General features: G+C 49.2%; 1 protein-coding gene across 1 annotated transcript in view; it reads left to right on the plus strand.

Moving 5' to 3' along the window:
* Positions 1-20,594, plus strand: part of LDLRAD4 (low density lipoprotein receptor class A domain containing 4) — a 387,875-nt gene that overhangs the window by 81,872 nt on the left and 285,409 nt on the right. The window contains exon 2 of the mRNA XM_055127077.1: positions 5,736-6,193. Within this exon, the coding sequence (XP_054983052.1) occupies positions 6,154-6,193 (40 nt within the window). The 5' untranslated portion in view covers positions 5,736-6,153. The remainder of the gene's footprint in view (positions 1-5,735; positions 6,194-20,594) is intronic.

Consider the following 20,594-nt stretch of genomic DNA (forward strand, 5'->3'; position numbering starts at 1 on the left):
TGTTATACAATTTTGGGAACCAAGGCTGGAGTGATAGCACAGCGGGTAGGGCGTTTGCCTTGCATGCGGCCGACCTGGGTTTGATTCCCAGCATCCCATATGGTCTCCCAGCACTGCCAGGAGTAATCCCTGAGTGTATGAGCCAGAAGTAACCCCTGTACATCACTGGGTGTGGCCCAAAAAGAAAAAAAAATTTTTTTTTTTGAGAACCACATCACCCTTGCCAAGGTCTAAACTGTCTGTTCCTGAGTTAGCTAATGTGGAGAAGTGTGACCTTCTTTCCCAAGTGATGCCTGATTCAAGGCTGAGTCAGAAATAGACCCTCAGGTTTCTTTTCCCCACTGTTTCTTGTCTCTCTGTCTTGCCAACATCCACTGCCACTATCACTAGGAACTTAGGCGAGCCAGTCAGCAGTTGTGATTAGTTGGTAAGTTTGTATTTTTATTAAAATGTTTGTATTTTTATTAAAAATGTTTGTATTTTTATTATTAAAAACTTTCTGTTTAAAAACTGCCTTCGTTTGTAAGGTTAGAACCTCCCAGCGTTCCCCTTGCCGGGGATGGCTCTGGTGGACAGGCTGTGACAGCCGCCAGGCGCAGGCTCCGGCGTCTGCTACTGGAGTCCTGGTGGCTGGAGCTTGTGGCTGCCCAGTCTAGCCATCGCCTAGGTAACCGCCGCTCAGCCGGGCAGCAGCGGAAGCACAAAGGGAAAGTACAGCAGTTCTTAGTGCACCACCATTGGGAACGTTCCTGAGCTGTGAAAAAACGGTTGCTCCATGTCTCGGGTGTCTTTTGACCTCTGTGTCCCATGGGTGTTCCTCCTTCTTTCTTTTTGGATTGCGTCTCTTTGTCAGGTACAACAGCATTTTCCTGAATGCTGTGAGCTGCTGGAGGCAGTTTTATGCCCATTCTCTTGTGAGTCCTAAGAGAACAGTTCTTAAGAACAAGTGGTAACACACACACACACACACACACACACACAAACACACAGAGTATTCCACAACTGATTTGGTTAGTTTTGTGGAGTTCGTGTTTTTTAAGAAATGTCCCTTCTTGAGGGGGTGTTTTTCCGTTTGGTGTGTTGTTCTATTTCCTTAGTAACTGTTGCTCTGTTATGGGAGGGACTTCGTGACATTTTTTCAAGTGCATTATTGAATTAATTTATTTCCTGGTTAGTCCTGCCCATCTTCCCAGAATAATAAGCACATCTGTGAGTGTGTGTGTGTGTGTGTGTGTGTTTGTGTGTGTGTGTGTGTGTGTGTGTGTGTGTGTGTGTGTGTGTGTAGATGGCAGGGTAGTGGTCATGTGTGTGCTGTGGAAAGGGATCTGAGCTGTCTGATACTCTGTGACCTTACGTCCTGGGTAAGTGGCTTCTCTTTTTCCTGCCTCTCTCAGCTTTTTCTGAGTCGAGTCCTACTGGCCTCTAGGCCTGCTAGGAGCTTTCTGCCACCCAGAAGCAGCACAGGAAGAGCAACGGCTGGAGTGGTGAGGGACCCAGAAGCCGGTCCTGCCTCTCCTGCCCACAGGACTTGGGGAGCTCAATCATTTCACCTCTTGGGGGCCTTGGAGTTTTACTATGTGATTTGAGGGAATTTAAGGTAGGGACCTCCAAGGCCTGACTGCCCAGGACATCCTGTGTTGTGAGTGCGGGAGGAATCAGCCCGTCTTGACAAGGGTGGTGGTAGGAAGAGGCCTGGGCTTTAGCGCCTTAGAGTGGGGTGTGGGGACTGTCCCTCAGCCAGGAAATGCCTGTCAGGTGCTTAGCCGGAGTCTGCGGAGCTCTGCCTTCTGCTGCTCTCGGAACGTGCCTCCCTTCACTCCGTGAACAGGCTGCTGGGCTTCGGTGCTGAGGGAAGGGAGAGGGCGCTGACCCATCATGCTCCTTCCCCCAACCCTCCTCACCACACACACACACACACACACACACACACACACACACTCACGCACACACACACACACACACACACACACGACCATGACAGGTGCCAGGAAGCTGGGTGTCTGGGCTCTGAACTTAGTTTGGGACCCTTAAGGAGGCAACTCTGAGGGGGGTTGTGGGAACTGAGGCAAGAAGGTCAAGGGCTCAGCACCATCAGGAACCTGTCACGTGTGAGTGGAAGAAGCTAGCAGTGGCCCACCTCTGTGTGTCCAGCTTTACTCACTGATTCTTGGTTGGTTGTTAAGCTGAGGAGGCAGCGGGGCTGGGCCTCCACTGATCAGGTCCTGATACACCCCCCTGACCTCTGTTCCCCAGCCCATGCCCGAGTCTGACACTTTCTAGCTGACCCCTACTGTTCCCAGCCCTGTTTGGAGTGGTTGGGACCTCTCATTGAGCAGAACAGACTCCAGCTTCTGAGAACTGTTCTCTCTTGCTTGGATGTTTCTAGAAAGGGGACCTGAGGAGGGTAGTGAGTGATTAGGGGGAGAAAAAAGTTTAGGGAAGTTTCGGCTTAATTTTCACATGAAAATGCCACTGAAGGAGACTGGGTGTGTGGAGGAATGTGCAAGTCATTGAGACAGCACAATTGGGAAATGCTCAGATGTTCACAGACACAACATTTTGGAAAAGTCCTGGCTTTTCCCGAGACCTCCCGTGGAGCTATGATACACCCATAGTCTTAGCTGCACCTCTCTTTTATTTATTTATTTATTATTATTTTTAATGAAAATAAAAAATTTTAAACGATTTTTACACATTTTATTTTCATAAAGTAGTTCACAGTAGCTCATTACAGATAATATTCAAACACCCACCCAACCAGTGAGCATCTTCCCACCACAATAAGAGGGAAGTGTGTCAAGGTTGCTGTATTTCATTCCGGGGGCATTTAAGCCCGTATATACAAGAATACAAACAAGTATGTTAAAACCAAACACAGTTGTGCTACTTTAGGTACATCAATAGGCTAGAGTATAAGAGGCCACTCCAGGAAATACTGCAAAGCTCTTTTCCAGGAGCTTTATTTTATAGTCTCTGGATTTTAGCCATTGATGAGATTACATGGCGCTGGGGGCAGTTTGTGGGTGTGGCTGCCGAGCTACTGAAAAACTGGGGACCAGGGTGGAGGAGGCCCAGACTTGATCTGAGCAGGCTTGGAGACCTCAGCCACAGGTCCCGCATACCTGGGTTCCTCTGTCGGTTCCTTCATGGGTGAGACTCATCCAAGCATGTGAAGAATGGCCTTGAGCATGGCTGTGGCTATGTTCTGGAGGTTTTGGGCTGCTGGGGCTCTGCTTGGGGTGGGGAGGGAAACTTAACCCACCCCCCTCCTAGGGCTGCAACTCTCTTTTAGAGGAATAAAATAAGGAACTGGTGGGAGAGATAAAGATAATTAAAAGAAATTATAACTTGGATGCCTCCTATAATTTCTCTCCTCTGCCTCAGTCTCTCCCATCTTTACTTGCAATGTGAGAAACAGAGTAACTGGTTTTTGCAAAAAGTAAGGTTGCATCCTTCTGCAATGACTTGAAATAACGAACTTCAATAAAACAACAAAAATCCTACTACAGGGGCCGGAGCGATAGCACAGTGGGTAGGGCGTTTGCCTTGCACGCGGCCAACCTGGGTTCGATCCCCCCCGGCATCCCATATGGTCCCCCAAGCACTGCCAGGAGCAATTCCTGAGTGCAAAGCCAGAAGTAACCCCTGAGCATTGCTGGGTGTGACCCAAAAAGCAAAAAAAAAAAAAAAAATCCTACTACACTGTAGTTTGTCTAAGTTCAGAGACAGAAGAAAAATAAAATCTAGCATTTCTGTATTTAAAAACGTCATTGAACAGGTCAAATAAAATCAAGGTTTTAGGGGAAAGTAGCCTTTTGAGGGTATTTTTCATAACAATTTTTTATTGACATGACATTGTGTTGGAACTTTTTTTTCTGAGTGTACTATTGAAAACCAACATGCTTATATATGACATTTAGAGTGGACTTTCATTTTTTTTTAATCAGACTGTTTCCAAAAATGTATCATCATAGTGCATGTGCTTAATTTATTAGTTGGTATGCAACTTTGGGATGCTGATATTGTGTATACTGGTCATTTTAAATAGAATATTTAAAGTCAGAAAAATGGTTTCTCATACTTTCAAGCATTTCCAAACCACCATTTACATAAGATACTTCAAAAACACATTTAAATATTTATTTATTTATTATTTTGGTCTCAGACTCAGTGGTGCTCAGGGGACTATTTGTGATATCCAGGAATCAAATTCAGGTCAGCCACATGCAAGGCAAGTGTCCTACCTGCTGTACCTAAAATGCTGTAACGCCAGTCCCTAAAATGCATTTTATCCTATGCATTAAACTAAGGATTCTGATCCATTTATGGCTTGATTAAGATAGCTATCTCAGGAATGTGAAGACAATGCAGTTGAATTTCTTGCTATAACTAAAGTGCTTCATTACTGCATAAAGTCTGCCATGCAGTTTGTATTTGTACTATTCTGCATCAAAATATTTGTACTTACAGTAACAAGAGGACATCTTCTGTTTTGTTGTTCTCTGAAGTCTCCATTTTGGTGGTTAGAAAGAGGAGTAAAATGTTCATTTTTATAGCTGGTGACCAATTAAGATGAAGTGATAATAATGGAGAATAACAGTTTCTTTGCTCCGGTAGTGGATTCCTTTTTTTTTTTTTTGAAGGGGGAACATACCTGAAGATGCTCAGGGCTTACTCCTGGCTCTGTGCTCAGGTATCACACCCCAGTGATGTTCTGTAGACCATATGGTTGCTGGGGATTGAGCCTAGGTTGGCTATGTGCAAGGCAAGTGCTTGCTGGACTATTTCTCCAGCTCCAAGATTCTTATTTTGTTCTTTAAATCTCATGCGTTGAGCTTCTAATTGTTACTGTTATTATTGCCTCTTTATGATATAATATTAAAGTATTGAAATACCTGTTTTAAAATGCTTTTATTATTATGTGATGTATATGAAGAGTTTATAGGTTATACTGGCGGTGGGAGGGCACTCCTAGCTGTGCTTAGGGTTTACTCCTGGCTCTGTGCTCAGTGATCAGTCCTGAGAGGGCTCAGGGGACCATAAGGGGTGCTGGGGGTCAAACTGGGTTAGCTACATGAAAAGCACTGCATTACTTTTCAGTCTCCACAGGTTAATTTTTTTTTTTTAATTCACAGGAGCCTTTGTTTACTCCCCAGAAATATTACTCTGTAAAACTTCTCAGTCCCTCAGGAATCTATTTGGGAATGTATTTTTTTTCTTTCTCTTTTTTTTTTGTTTTTGTTTGGGGGCCACACTCGGTGATGCTCAGGGGTTACTCTTGGCTCTGCACTCAGGGATCCCTTACAGTGGTGATCAGGACACCGTGTGGGATGCCTGGGGGGCCATAGAGGGTGCCACAAGCAAGGAAATGCTCTACCCACTGAACTATTGCTCTGATCCCATGAGAATGCATTTCTCCTTGTGTGTCTGTGAATGACCTGGGGAAGGGAAGATAACTGGACCTTGTGTGACCTTTGTGCCTGGTCATCAAGAGGCTGGGCACAATAAATTGTCTTCTTCTGGGGTACAGATTCTCCCCACTGCCCGTTCTCCGAGTCACCCAGAAGAAGACACTTTCACGGCCCCTCCTCCAGAGCACTCCCGTTGTCCACAGCGGGGACCCGAGCACAGCGTTGAGTGACCTTTCCTTTTCCTTTTGGAGGCCTCGGTGGGTTTGCTAGCTAGAATGTTCCTGCAAGTCGTCAGGACACTGATCTCTTTCTTTCTCATTTCAGCGAGGGCTGAGAGGAAGCACAGCGCACCACAAACCAAACCTCGCTGACACCCCTGGAGTGGCAGAGACAGGAGGATGCCAGCGGCCGGGAGGCTGAGGAGGCTCTAAGCGTGCAGTGGTCTCAGCGGGACAGGCTCCTCCGACCCGGGATCACCATGGCCTCCTCTCTCTGGCTGGACGGCTGACGTGCCTCCGTGCTCCCAGTGTGCAGGTTCCCGGACTGGGCGCTATCCCGGCTACCCCCTGCTCGCAGGGACTGGGAGCAGGGCAGGTGGGCATCAGATGCTACCCCAAGCCGGACGGGGCAGTGCAATGGACTCCGAGCAGCTAAGATGGAAGTGACCTGAGGCCTCGCCCAGGCGGTTTCCTCTTGGCAGGACAGCTTAAGCGTTGGCGCACAGACTAGTCTGGGGAGCAGTATGCCGGAAGCTGGTTTCCAGGCCACAAATGCTTTCACAGGTGAGAATCTGATGACTTAAATGGAAATTCCGTTTCCGCTCTTCATGGGGAGGTGCTAAGAAGCCAAACGCTGCATCAAATAAATGATCATTTGCATTTACAGCACGGCAGAGCCAAGGGACTCCGACCCCACGCTGACGGAGCCTGAGCAAATGCTAGTCTCTTTCCCAGCTCTCTCCAGTGGGAGCTTGAGAAAACGTGTGGCGGATTATCATTCTGTTTCTGTTGCACGGTGGGTTGTGCCTTAGTACTCTTGCAGGCCCCTTCTCTCTGGAGGAAAGGCGGCACGGCAAAGTAAGGGCTGGCAACAGGCTTGTTGTGATTTTCTTTGCAGAGCTGGGAAGACGCCAGGGAATCAAGTTATTGCTAGGAGTACCCTCTCCCTCTCTGTCTTGGCTTCCCCCCCACCCAGATTTATTTGTTTGAATGTGGTGGCGGGGCACCTAACAGCACTGCTCTTAGGAGTCTTCTCTTAGAAATGTGCCCATGGAGAAGCTGGGTGTCCCTGAGGTGGTGTGGATTTGTCCCCCGGAGGCCAGTTTGCACATTTTGGAGGGAACCATTCCAGCCTGGCTGGGGCCCAGCGCGGCAGCCTGAGACACAGGGCCACTGAATTTGATTCCTGCCTCTCTGTCTGATTCCCTTAACAGCGTGTGGAGCCTCTTCTTCCTTCTGAGGCTCTCCCCTTCAGAGAAAGGCAGCCCCAAAGCTGGAGAATCTTATGGAGTCTGGGGGAAACATTCTCACTTCAAAAGACATTTAACCCATCAGGTCCACACTCCTGGTCAGAGTATCTCCAGGAATGGCCCCCATCTCTTCCCCCACAGATTAAGGGTGCCAGAGAGATAGTACAGCAGGAAAGGCACTTGCTTTGCACACAGTTGACTTGGGTCGACCCTCGGGTTTGATCCCTGGGTTCAGTCCTATCGGGAGTAATTCCTGAGCACAGAGTCAGGAACTCTGACTCCGCCAGGTATGACCCAAAAATTAACACACACACACACACACACAAAGAAATACTGTTTTTTTTTCTTTTTGGGTCACCCCCAGCGATGCACAGGGGTTATTCTTGGTTCATGCACTCAGGAATTACTCCTGGAGGTGCTCAGGGGACCATATGGGATGCTGGGAATCAAACCCGGGTTGGCCGCGTGCAAGGCAAACCCGCTGTGCTGTCACTCCAGCCCCAACATGAAAAGAAATTTAAGAAAGAAAAAAGAAACGTGGTGAAACAGTCTCTGATGTCTAGTAATGGTTATGTCGTCTGTTCTGGTGAGTCTTACGAGCTTGAAGCATTTTGCATCGTGTGGGTATCGGGGAGTGAGCAGGGCAGGTGGGCAGGGGTCTGGACTGACGTGTGTGTGAGTGACACTGGCTGGGACGTCCCTCAGGTATGGATGGGACCCCATCTTCCCAGTGGCTAGAGCTGTCACCACACGCTCCCAGGGCTCCTCTGGAGTCTCTGAGCAGTCGTGGGCTCGAAGGTGCCCGGGCCAGCTCTCCCACTGCAGGGAGCTGTTGTGAGGGAACAGGAGACTGTGTGGGAGACACCTGAAACAGAGCCCCACGCTCCGTCAGCCCTGGCCGAGTTCCTCTCGAGGTGTTTCATCAAGGGGCCTGGTGTGGGCAGCCTTGTCGCTCCGTGCTCTGGAACCTCTAAGCAAACTATAGATCTCTTAGCCTCAGTGTTAGCAATGGTGGGAAGGGATGTTTTGTGGGTGCTGTACTGGGTACGTTCTTCCTAGGCTGTTCATGGACCCTAAAAATGAGCCCCATGGCAGTTTTTGATGTGGGTTCAGAAGAAGACCCATGAGGTTGAGCTCTCTAGAATCTTCTTCAGGCTTTTCCCCTGAGTGGCCAGATACCCTGCCCACCGAGTACCGCCCTGCAGTGGTGTGGGGTTAGCCCCCTTCCAACTCTCATTCCACAGCTGGCCAGGAGAGGCATCAAGGAGGTGCTTGGAGAGAGGCTCCAAAAGCAGCCGCGAGAGAAAGATGAGAGGAGGGCATAAAGAGACCGTGGGAGTCTGGCCCTACTTCCAGGTGCAGGGTGGCCGAACCCCAGCTCCCTGGCTGCCGTTGTCTCCCCACCGCCTAGCGTACAAAGCCCCTGCCTGGTCCCCTCCCCTGCCTGAATCCTGCTCTCCTGTCTCATTCACGCTGACCTCTCGAGATGTCACCTTTTTGGAAGCTTCTGAACTTACAGTGTCCAGGGAGATGTGGGACCCCACCTGAATGCGGTTTTGCCATCTCTGACCTCTCCCAAGCCTGATACCTGGTGTGGCTGACACCTGGACAGTCTGTTGAGGCTACGTGTAGGTCTCTGATGCTCCTCTGAGTAAGACAAGTTCCTAGATTCTGGCTGGAGCATCCATGAGTGGGAGGAGAGTGCCTGGGGCATCACTGAAGGTGCCAGGGAAGGGCAGCTGTTAGGATGCTGGTACCTATATGTTACAGACTGTGCAGGCCCCATGCCACCTCTCACACTGCTCTCATCCACCCTCTTGGCTGCCTCTCTCAGTCCACTTCTTTTATCTTCGGTTAACTTAGAGGCTTATCCAGAACTCCATTTTCTTATAAACTTGGCTTCCTTCCAGCCGCATGCACCAACCTGAAGAAGAATCCACAGTTGTATGATCCGATGTCTCAGGGACCTTAGCAGATACTTTGCCTAGGTAGCTTCTATTTTTGTTTTGTTTTTAAATTTTTTATTTATTTCAGATTTGGGGCCTTACTCCTTGTGCTCAGGGGCTATTCCTGGCTCTGTGCTCAGGGGACTATGTGCAGGGATTTGAACCAGGATTGCAGCTACAGGGTCTGTACGCAAGGCAAGTGTCTTACCCCCTGTACCATCTCTCTGTTTGTTTTTTTGCTTTTTGGGTCACACCCAGCAATGCTCAGGGGTTACTCCTGGCTTTGCACTCAGGAATTGCTCCAGGCAGTGCTTGGGGGACCATATGGGATGCCGGGGATTGAACCCGTGTTGGCCGCGTGCAAGGCAAACGCCCTACCCGCTGTGCTATCGCTCCAGCTCCTGTACCATCTCTCTGACCCCAGCAAGAATGAGTTATTCTAGTGCATCTAGCCTTGGCTCACCCAGGGCTGCCTTCGTATTATCTTGTTTCCCATGGCTCAGCTAAGTGAGGAGCGAGGGAGGTGGACTCGAGGAAAGAGTGCTTCCACCCTCTGCTCGACCCACCTTGGTCACCAGTTCTCGGGGAAATGCCTGCCTTGCATCAGGGCTGGGCAAGTCTGCTGTGAGCACCTGTGGGTCCTGGATGTTCATGCCCTGTCCGCGCAAGGCAGCCAATCTGAGCCTGGAATCCACTTGTTCCACATGACATGGGAGATGATCCCGACTCCCAGTTTTTTCCAGGGAGCTGTGGACTCAGGCTGGAGCGAGGAATCGCTCTTTGCAGGGAAGGAAAGTCAGTCCTCACCTTGGCATAGCTGTCCTGGTCCCTCACCTTTCCCTTATGGAAGAAAAGAATTGCAGGAGGAAGCAAAACGGTAAAGCAGGATTGTTTTTATTGAACAAAATTTGCTTCGAAAGATGTGAGGGAAGGGAAAGAGAGAATTACGCGAGAGAGAATGCAGGCTGTCCAGAGTGAAAGGAGCAAAGATACACAGAGACAAGCAGGTGAGTTAGTATTCATAGGAGCAGAGCAAGCGCCTCGGTAGCCTCTGATGGTCTTCACAGCTCTGAAGTCAGTGTGTGTGCACGTGTACATGTGTCTGTACATGTGTTCAGTGTATGCATGTGTGTGCATTCAAGTGTGTGTGTGCATTTCCTGCTGATACAGTGGGCAGAATGAAGCTGCCAGGAGTGCCAGGAGTTAGGTCAATCTGGGGCCTTTCTGCATTTCGCATCTTCTAGCCGTAGGTGTGACCTTGGCTCTAGAAGGAGGTCACTTGCGGAGCTCTACAGTTGCTGCTTGGGCCTCCTCATCAGAGCTTGGGGTTCAGTTGGTCTTTGCACGGTCCCGCCCTGCTCCATCAGGATGTGTGTCCTCACAGGATACATGGGTTTGTGTGGGAGTCTGGGCAGCCCTGAAAGCCAAGTTAGGACAGAAGAGTTAGGAAAGCAGATACTGGGGACTCTATAGGTAATGTTCCAGCCATTATGGAGCTGGCTGGAGTGATAGCACATCAGGTAGGGCGTTTGCCTTGCATACAGCCCACCCAGGTTCGATTCCTTCATTCCTCTCAGAGAGCCTGGCAAGCTACCGAGAGTATCTCGCCCACATGGCAGAGCCTGGCAAGCTCCTCGTGGCATATTCTATATGCCAAAAACAGTAACAAGTCTCACAATGGAGACATTGCGGGTACCTACTCAAGCAAATTGATGAGCAACAGGATGACAGTGCTACAGTGATAGAGGTAGTGCAGGGGGAAAGGAACTTGGCTTGCATGCAGATGATTGGTTCAGTGTTGGCATACATGTAGCCCCCTGAGCTCTGTGGGTGTGAGCCCTGAGTGTAGAGCCAGGATTAAACCCTTAGCACTGGGGCTGGAGTGATAGCACAGTGGGTAGGGTATTTGTCTTGCACTCGGCCGACCTGGGTTCTATTCCCAGCATCCCATATGGTCCTCCAAGCACCTCAGGAGTAATTCCTGAGTGCAGAGCCAGGAGTAACCCCTGAGCACTGCCGGGTGTGACCCCCAAAACAAAACAAAACAAAAAACAAACCGGAAAAAAAAAACAAAACAGAAAACTAAATAAACCCTGAGCACCACTCAAAAGAAAAACACCCCCAAACAAGAAAGTTGTGGTTAGAGGTAACTGGTGATCTGGAAGAGTCAGCTTTTAAATACGAACACTGATGTCGTCCATTTCTGGGGCAGGCATGATTGAATGAACTAGTTTGCATTCTCTTTTCATCTTCGGGGATTCAGAGTAGACCCATCCAGCAGTGCTCAGAAGGCCCTGGGGATGCTCCTGGTGACATGGGGCCAGTCGGGCCAGATAGTTTAATGCTAGGCACTCTGATGAGGCAGAGTGTTGTGGGCCACTAGGGATATCCTTGGGATTGGGGAGGAACTGTGTGGCACTAGGAATGGAAACTGAGGCATGTGTCCCTGCTCTCCTGAACTGTCTTCTGGGTCCTTAATTTGCCATTCTTCAGCTGTCTAGAGTTGAATAGTATTTATCACCACTGGGCTTATGATTCCTTGCAGGACAATTATCTTGAATCATTTTCTAAATCTAGACAATGTGGGGTTTTTCTTTTTGTAAAATAAAGGAGATTTAAGTGTCTGGTCTTTTTTTTTTTCTTTTTTTTTTTGGGTCACACCTGGCGATGCACAGGGGTTACTCCTGGCTCTGCACTCAGGAATTACCCCTGGCCATGCTCAGGGAACCATATGGGATGCTGGGATTTGAACCCGGGTTGGCCGCGTGCAAGGCAAACGCCCTACCCGCTGTGCTATCTCTCCAGCCCCTGTCTGGTCTTATCTTGAGTTGGCTCCCTGGAGATTCAGCCCTTGGAACCCAGGACAGCTACTTGCCAGTGCAGTGCCTCACTTGCTATACCAGCTCTCCGCCACATCAGCTCAGCATTTCCGTTCTTTCCCTGTTGCTCTACTCTTTCTTAGTCCACATGCTTGGTCAGTTACTTAGGATGTGAGATCAAAGAGCTGCTCCTTTGCCTCTGCCCAAGCTGGGTAAAAGCCTGCGTATTTGAAGGAAGGGCCAGCGCCTGTATGTGTGTTGTTTGGCTTTCATCTTTTATCCGCAGGCAGCTAAAGAAGCTAAGGTGAATTTTCTGGAACTGGACATGCACTGACTTTTGCTGCATTTCTAGGCTCATGGAAAGGAGTCTTGTTTCAGATGGAGAAGGGACTTGGGCATTTCCTCCGGACTTTAAATCTTAGGACACAAGCAAAGTCATAATGCAGTGAACCATGTCTTTTCTTAGGAAAGTGTGTGGGTTGATGTTTCAGGTGTCCCGGTGGTGCTGGGGCGGTGGCAGGCTCATGTTTCCCAGTTCAGGAAGGCTCAGGCTGTAGCCTGGCTGGGAAGCTGTGCTTGCGGCAGGGAAATGACCATGACAGGTGGCGGAAACATGGCACACCCCTCCCTGTGTCACTGCTGGCCCCTCTGGGGAGTTAAAAACTCTCTCTGATCTTGACTTCCTGATTGTATGAAGATATTCTTACATGGATTTACGTTACAAGTTAAACACCCTAATTGTGGTTTTTAAATAATTGTATTGGTGGGCGTGGGGTCTGGGGCGTATACCCAGTGGTGCTCAGGAACTACTCCTGGCTCTGTTTTAAGGGTTACTCCTCTTGGGACTGGGCATCGAACCTGGGTTGACTCCAAACAAGACAAGCACCTTAACCCCTCTGCCGTCACTCTTGGTCCACTAAATGATGAGTTTCTTAGAACAATTCTTGTATTATATAGCAGTTGGTGTGGTGCTTTTCATTTTCTCAGCATACATAGCTTAGAAATGATTTTAACCAGATTTAGATACTCATTTATAACCTCTAGTTTTTTCTTTCTTTTTTTAACTAATACCTACTCATTGTAAGATAATTTGAAAAGCACAGAAAAGTCAGAAGAAGGACAGTATTTACTCCGTTGCCTCACTACGTGTAGCATCCCCCTGCTTGCATTCCTCTTGGATTCTTTCCATCTTTCTCCTTTGCAAATTTATTCTGGCAGAACTATGTTCCTAATAGAAATTCAATTTTTATAACCTTCTCATCCCCTTTTAACATTGCATTGTGAGCATTTTCTGTATAAATATGATTTCAAATGGCTGTGTAATATCCTTTGGTGTGTGTTCTTAAGTTTTGAAGTGTGCTTTTATCCTTTGGGATTTTTTTTTCTTGTGTGTGTCGGGGAGGGGGAGTACTTCCCAGGCAGTGTGCAGGAACTTAGGGGCCTCTCTGGGTGACACTTGGACAATTGTCCAGAAGCCTCAGTGTGAGGTTTGTCCCAGTCATGCAGTGCTGTTGGTGCTTGGGGGCCTGCAGAACCACCCTTGGCAGTGTTGTACGGTAAGTGTGGTGCCAGCATAGAACTGGAGTCCTGGGGCAGGTCCTCTGATACCCAGTGCTATCCCCCCAACCCTCAGTATTCCATTTGTGACAGTTTTTTATCCTTACATATAAAGGATATGCTTCGATGGGTATCTTCATGTGCAGAGCTCTTCTGTCTAGTGAGTTACTTCCTTAGGGCAAAATTCTTGGGCCCAAAGATGTGATTAAGGTTGAATGGACTTTCCAGGGGGGTTCACTGGAGCTAACTTACAATTGCCTTCCCATTTGCTGTGGCTGGCACTGCGTGTCAGCTGGGAGAGCAGCCCTGCTGGGCCTGCAGGCTGGAGAGATGGTCACGCATGTTTGTGGAGCTCTTGGCAGCCTCGGGGTCTCCCAGAGTCCCACATGTTTGATGGCAATGCGCCTGTTGCACTCAGATGAGTGAAAACTGCAACCTGGAAGTTGATTTTGTGTGAGAGAAACTTTCCTTTTCGAGGTCTACAGGAGCTGAGACACTGGCTTTGCCTGTGACACCACGTGTGTCCTAACAGCACATATGGTCCCTTGAGCACTTCCAGGAGTCACTCCTGAGCACGGAGCCAGAGCTAGGCCCAACCACAAACAAAGAAAAATGAAAGAAAAAGAAACCTTTCTTATCCCAATTCCTCATGTATAAGCAAAATGCCCCCAAATGCAGTTTGGCGTGACAATGGCTATTCAGCGCTGGGTTGGAGGAAATAGACACAAAAGTCACTGGCTTGTAACGATGGTTCACGTTAATAAATCAGCATTGGTTTCAGATGCAATTTGAACCAACAACATTGAACATGGTGTTGTGGACATTTTTCCCTACCTGCAGACTTTGGTGTTTGTGGATGGCTTCCAGAGCTTTGTAAAGGTAAACATCCCTTAGTTTCAGGTGTAGGCTGCTGGGAACTAGTTTCACATGCTCATAGTTAGTACCTGTACTCATTACTCCTTCATATTTGGAGTAAGATGGGAAACCATGCTAAATTCATTTTTTTAATATGTGATAAAAGTCTCAGAAAATCAGTGTTTTCTTTACCCAGTTGGAATTGTGCTACCATTGATCTCACATACAGTATTTTGCAGAATGACATAAGGAATGGTGGTTTCCTCTGCCAGGTCCTTTCACCTGTGTGACCTTCATCAGTTTGTTGCCACCATCTTGAAGGTGTGTATGTTGCCGTAGGTTTATCCACAAGGGAACAATGCCAGCCCAGAGGAGATCTGGTCACGTTGAACAGCAGACTTCGACGTGAGGCCTGAAACATGGACATGTATGCAGAGAACCCAGGATCTTAGGATCTCTCACTGTGCCATGCAGAGTCCTCTGAGCACTTTGGAGATGGAGAAAAATATTTTGAAGATTGCAATTCAGAGAGAGAGAGAGGGAGAGGGAGGGAAGGAGGGAGCGAGAAAGGGAGAGACAGAGGGAGAGAGAGAGACAGAGAGAGAGGCTTTTAAATTAAACTGGAATATCAAGCTATTACGCATTTGCCAGGTAGAGTTGAGTGTGTTGGAAAATATAAACTTTTGTAAGTTTGTCTCCTAAACAGCCAGTTTTCAGGTCACTCTGCTTTTGGAGTGTTCAGAAGTAAGAGCAAAATGAATTGTAAGTATGGTTATGCAGACCTATAGATATATTTAATTCCACAGGTGTAATTGCATAGCTGACATGGTGCAAACGGTACATTTTATATTCATCCTATTTGCTGCAGTGAAAGCAGCCTGCTTTCTGAAACACTCACAGGAAATAAAAACAAATTCCCAGAGCTGCTACACTTACCCAGAGAGCTCAGATTTGAGCATGGAATTTGATAGAAGGTGGAGAAGACACAAAGGTGTGCGGGAAGGAGAGCGTGGTCATTTGTATTTGGTCAGGGATCATTTCTTGCTTGGTGTGAGGCTGGGCCGGGCTGCCCCCTCAGTCTGAATTACAGGTGGCCGAATGTTCCTTTCCCACAGGCTGGCTGATACACGAAGAGAGATGGGACTGATGTGCACGGCCGGCTTCCCCACACAGCTCAGTGTGGATCCTGGTCTGCAAAGCAGAAGCCCCAGGACATTGCTTGTTGCCCCGTCTTCTTACGTGGAAGACGGTGTTAGCTGTGGCTGCTGCTTGGGACTCACTTCCTGTGCAGGTTGCTGTGAGGGATATTGCTTCCAGCTTTAGGCTCGTGCAGACATAGACTCAATGCACTCCGACCGCACTCTGGCTACTGGCAAAGGTGTTTGGAGGCCCCAGGGCTGAGCTGATGCTCCAAATAGATTCATACACCAGCTTGCTCTGGAATCAGCTGTCCTTGGGGGGGGGGGGGTTAGTGGTAAGGTCGGACAGCTGGAAGAAGTAAGCTGTGTCATTCTGAAAATGGATGTGCCGGAAGTGGGAGGTAGAACTCTGATTTCCTGCACCTTCTTTTGTCTCTGTAAGGTCTGAGGTGACATGAGCTCAGGCCCAGGTGTGTGATCCGGTAAGAAGACAAGGAACTGAGAGAAGAGAAAGTGCAGGTGTGAGCAATCATATACTGTGGCAGCCAGCTCCGGAGCACCCAGCCTGACCTGCCACAGTAGCCAGAGCTCTACAAATGTCCCTGCCAGAAAAGGGTTGGCACAGAGGTCCCCTCTGAGTTCTTGGTTCCCAGACCCCACTGTTCTACCAGATTCATCTTCCTAATATTGAATTCGCTCCTCTCCTCTTCTTCCTCACACCCCCTTCTGGCAGCAGCGGCAAATCTCTGAGGTTCCTGAGCTGTCTTTGGTCTGGGACTCTGAGATCCAATTTCTTGGCTGGTGAGTTGAACAGATCGTGGCTCCAGCTATGACCTGCAGCTTCCCTCTGAGCTCATCTTTGCAGAGATGATCAGGTTCAGGGAACTGGAGAGTTAGTAGGAATCTAATATTAGAAAAGGTGCAAAGCTGTGTTTGGAGCACTTTATGTGTAGAAGCAATTGACATGTAATAAACTTACACAAGCCTCAAAGTAATATGGGTTGCGCACTTGCTCTGCATGTTGCTGACCCAGGTTTGATCCCTGGCACCCCATATAGTCCCCCAAGCTCCACTAGACGTAATCCTCGAGTGCAGTGCCAGGAGTAAGCCCTGAGCACAGCCACGTGTGTCCCTTGAAAACAAAAACAATTCTGCCAAGTAAGTGCTACTATTGAAGCCTTCTAGGACAGCAGTGGATGCCAAGGCAAGAAACTCAATCGAGGTCCCCCAGGTAAGATGAGCAGCTGCAGCCTCTGGAGTGTGGACTCAGTGCACATGACTGAGGTTGGTCAAGGCCAACCTTGGACATCAGCACTTCCCTTCTTGCTGGTCAAGGCCCCTGAGCCAAGCAATGCTCTTCGAGAAGTGGCTTCATCCTTGAGAAAGTGCACATTGCAGTTTCACCGAAAGGAAAACTGGCCCTTGCCAGCACATTTTGGGGGTCATTCAATGGGAAAGTCATAGCCTGGATGCAAGTGCAGATTTCTGATATGTAAACTTACCGCCCTGCCTTCTTTCCCTCTTTCTAGGCTGCTACGGCTGCACAGAGCATGCCTGGCCACTGTGTTGACCTTTCAGACACTTGGGAGTAAGCAGGGGCTGGAACACGTGTGTTTTCCCATGCGGGTATTGATGCTGTGGGCATGAGCCAGTCCACTCACTTGCTAGCATATTTTTCCATACAAATATTTTTTTCTCAGAAAGTCTTCCTTCCTTCCTTCCTTCCTTCCTTCCTTCCTTCCTTCCTTCCTTCCTTCCTTCCTTCCTTCCTTCCTTCCTTCCTTCCTTCCTTCTTTCTTTCTTTCTTTCTTTCTTTCTTTCTTTCTTTCTTTCTTTCTTTCTTTCTTTCTTTCTTTCTTTCTTTCTTTCTTCTTCCTTTCTCTCTTCCTCCCTGTTTCTTTCTCCTACCTTTTTTCCTTCCTCCTTCCTTCCCCTCCCTCCCTCCCTCCCTCCCTCCCTCCCTCCCTCCCTCCCTCCCTCCCTCCCTTCCTTCCTTCCTTCCTTCCTTCCTTCCTTCCTTCCTTCCTTCCTTCCTTCCTTCCTTCCTTCCTTCCTTCCTTCCTTCCTTCCTTCCTTCCTTCCTAAAAACCAGAAAAGGAGCAATGAGCAGAATCCCCCTGTGGCGGCATAGGTGCGTCTCTGGAGTAAAGGCTGAGCTGTCTTGCTCATGTGGGCCTCGTGGTGCTCCATTCACTGCCTGAGCATGGTGGCAGCGATTCGCAGCTGAAGCCCCATTTCTATGCCAAGGAATCCCTCTCGTGCTCGGCAGGCATCATCCCCATGTTCTGGGGAGGCAGCAAGGTTGGGTGGGAGAGGGCAGGCTGGGGCTCCTAACATCTGGATTTTGATTGAAATCCTGCCGTGGCTTTGTTCGCTGCTCCTGACCAGGCATGACGTGCCTCCAGCTGGGAAGACCTGGGAGCAGGAGCCCCCCAATCTGACACGCCTTAATGTGGAGGCAGCTTCCAAAATCAGCTTATCCTGATGAGAGGCTCCAGCTGCCCCTCTTCCCCCCACCTGCCTTTAGCCCTCAGTTCACTCTTCCAGTGCACATCTCTAGAGTGTGGTTTGAGCATGGGGGGTAAAGGACACCCTAAAACTCACTGTGTGGCCACCTGTGTGTGGTGCTGGCCTGTTTGGGGTCCAGGTGCTGGGACTTACAGGGAAAACGGTGTGTGGGGGGATGCTTGGACTGCGGGTTAATTCTGGCTCTGCTCCAAGCTGCCGTGGATTGTGGCCGTGAAGCCCCAGAGCGTGTGCACAGTCTCCATCTCTCCTGTCTCTCTGCCCAGTTCGCACCCAGTTCTGAGTGACTTTAACCTTTGTTGTTGTTGTTGTTGCAGGGGAGGAAGGGAGGAGCATTATTATTTGGTCAAAGCTATGTCTTAGTGGGATGAGATTATGACAATATTAGGCTGATATTAACAGTTGGTCTAAAATATTAGGCTAATGCAGGGAAAAACAACAGTGGAAATATTCAACCAAGTTGCATTTTTAAAAAAATTTTTATTAGTGAATCACCGTGAGGTACAGTTACAAACTTATGAACTTTTGTGTTTGCATTTCAGTCATACGGTGACCGTTTACATCCCTCCACCAGTGCCCATTCTCCTCCACCAATGTTCCCAGTATCCCTCCCACCACCCCGACCCCAACCCCCACCACCCCACCCTGCCTCTGCGGCAGGGCATTCCCTTTTGTTCTCTCTCCTGTTGGATATTGTAGTTTGCAATAGAGGTACTGAGTGGCCATCATGTTTGACTGAGTTGCATTTTTAAAAAAAAAAAATTTATTAGTGAATCACCATGAGGTACAGTTACAGACTTACAAATTTTCGTGCTTGTGTTTCAGTCATACAATGGTCGAGTGCCCATCCCTCCACCAGTGCCCATTTTCCACCAGCGATGGTCCCAGCATCCCTCCCACCACCCTCATCCTGTCCTCCCCCCACCCCACCCTGTCTCTGTGGCAGAGCATTCCCTTTTGCTCTCTCTCTCTCTCCTTTTGGGTGTTGTGGTTTGTAGTAGAGGTATTAAGTGGCCATTGTGTTCGGGCTACAGTCTACTTTCAGCCCACATCTCCCATCCCGAAGGGCCCTCCTTGCACCCTGTACTTGGTGGTCCCTTCTCTATCTGAGCTGCCTTTTTCCTCAGAATACGAGGCTGGCTTCTAAGCTATGGAGTAATCCTCCTGATACTTATTTCTACCGAGTTGCATTTTTTTGTTTTTTAATTTTATCCCCAAGCAATACTCAGGGGGCACGGGGGGAGCCCAGTGGCCATTCTGAGCCAAATGGGCCGCTGTTTCACCACAAGAGCTGGAGAATATGTGGCTGCGTGGACTGTCTTTGCTCTGCACCGTCTCTGCAGCTGCTGTGTCTAAAGGTTCCTTTGGGGACAGGGAGATAGGGTAGTGGTTAGGGTGTGTACCTAGCATGCCCCTGACCCAGCTTCAGTCCCTGGCACTGCACAGTCTTCCAGGCCTCGGCAGGGCAGGTCCAGGGGCCCCCAGTACTGCCAGGGAGGCCCGATTACTCAGGAGTACTGCAGCCTGTGGCCCTGTATTGACACAGTGGCCTAACTGGTAATTTTTTTTCAGCTAGTGCCCCCCAGAACCCATGAACACTGCGTAGGAGTCTCCCCTTCCCCAAATAAATGAATATAAAAATAATATCATAAAAAAGAGGTGCTTTTCACAGTGTAGGGGGTTTCTGTGCAGTAAAGCCTTTGTGATTGGGATGTAAACCAGAGCTACGATGAATTGGAGCAGGCGCCAAAATTCCCAGATTGGATCAGCCCTGGCTCCCCAGGGCCTGAGTATGTGCCCCTGAGTGGGGACATCACCTCTGTCTGCAGTTTGCCGTCCCTCCCCCACTGGGGGTGGTGCGAGGGTTTACTGAAGGCCTGTCTGAGTTTCCAGCAGTGGGCCTGGCACCAGCTCATCGGCATGCCAGTAAATCCTAATGGAAATGACAGCTTACTGGGGTTTGAGTTTTAGATGTAGCCACAAAATGATTCCCTCAAGAAGTCTAATGTTCCTGCTGTGGACTGCCCTGCCTCTGCGGGGGCGGGGGGGGGCGCGGAGCACGAGCCCTCTGGGAGACAATTTGGGGGAGGCTTCAAAAGTGTTGATGAATGGTAGAGAATTGTCGCTTGGGTTTTTGTTCTTGACTCCATGGTGGTCTGGATCTTCAGTTGCACCTCAGTGAATTCCTGGGCGTCAGTGAAACAGCCTTGGTGGCAGTGTTCTTTCCTTCAGTGTCCTGCTCTTACCCGTCTCTCTAGGGACTCCTAGGGATTCCTTCACTGTCCGGCTGTCTTCCCGAGGGATGGAGGAGCCATCCAGGCTGGTCTGGCATCTCCCCTGACCGCAGTGTGCTCTGTTACCTGGAGAGATCACACTTGTGCATGCGACAGCTGCAGCCCGAAGGAGGAAACTCCCTGCAGTGGAGCTCAGCCTGCCAATGAATGAGGGCTGGGGAGGAGAGTGGGAAGTTCTAGGTAGAGAACTGGGGAACGGAAGTACCAGTGAGTGGGCAGAAAGACCTAGTGAGCAGAGGGAGCTGGAGGTGTTCAGGTAGCACGAGGGTCATTGGGGAGTGCCAGGAGTCCTCAAATCTTTCGAGCCACTGCTGTGAGGAGAGTTCCTGGGACATTCCAGAAATAACAGAGGCTGGATGCCCAGCAGAAGGAAGCCAGTGCTCCGGTGGAAGATTCTGCCTTGCTCTGGGGCATTGTTTTGTATTTCCTTTCCCCTTCCCCATTGAGGGACCTGGGCCAGGCTCTCACTGACTTTTTCTGTTGGTCTGCTTCAAGGGCATCCACTCTTCTTTGGAGTATAAAGAACCTGTTCCCTATTGCTCAAAGCCAGAGTAGGGCTGAGAGATTTATGAACCCCTG

The sequence above is a fragment of the Sorex araneus genome, chromosome 2 (genome assembly GCF_027595985.1).
Source record: "Sorex araneus isolate mSorAra2 chromosome 2, mSorAra2.pri, whole genome shotgun sequence".
In the NCBI taxonomy this organism is placed as follows: Eukaryota; Metazoa; Chordata; class Mammalia; order Eulipotyphla; family Soricidae; genus Sorex; species Sorex araneus.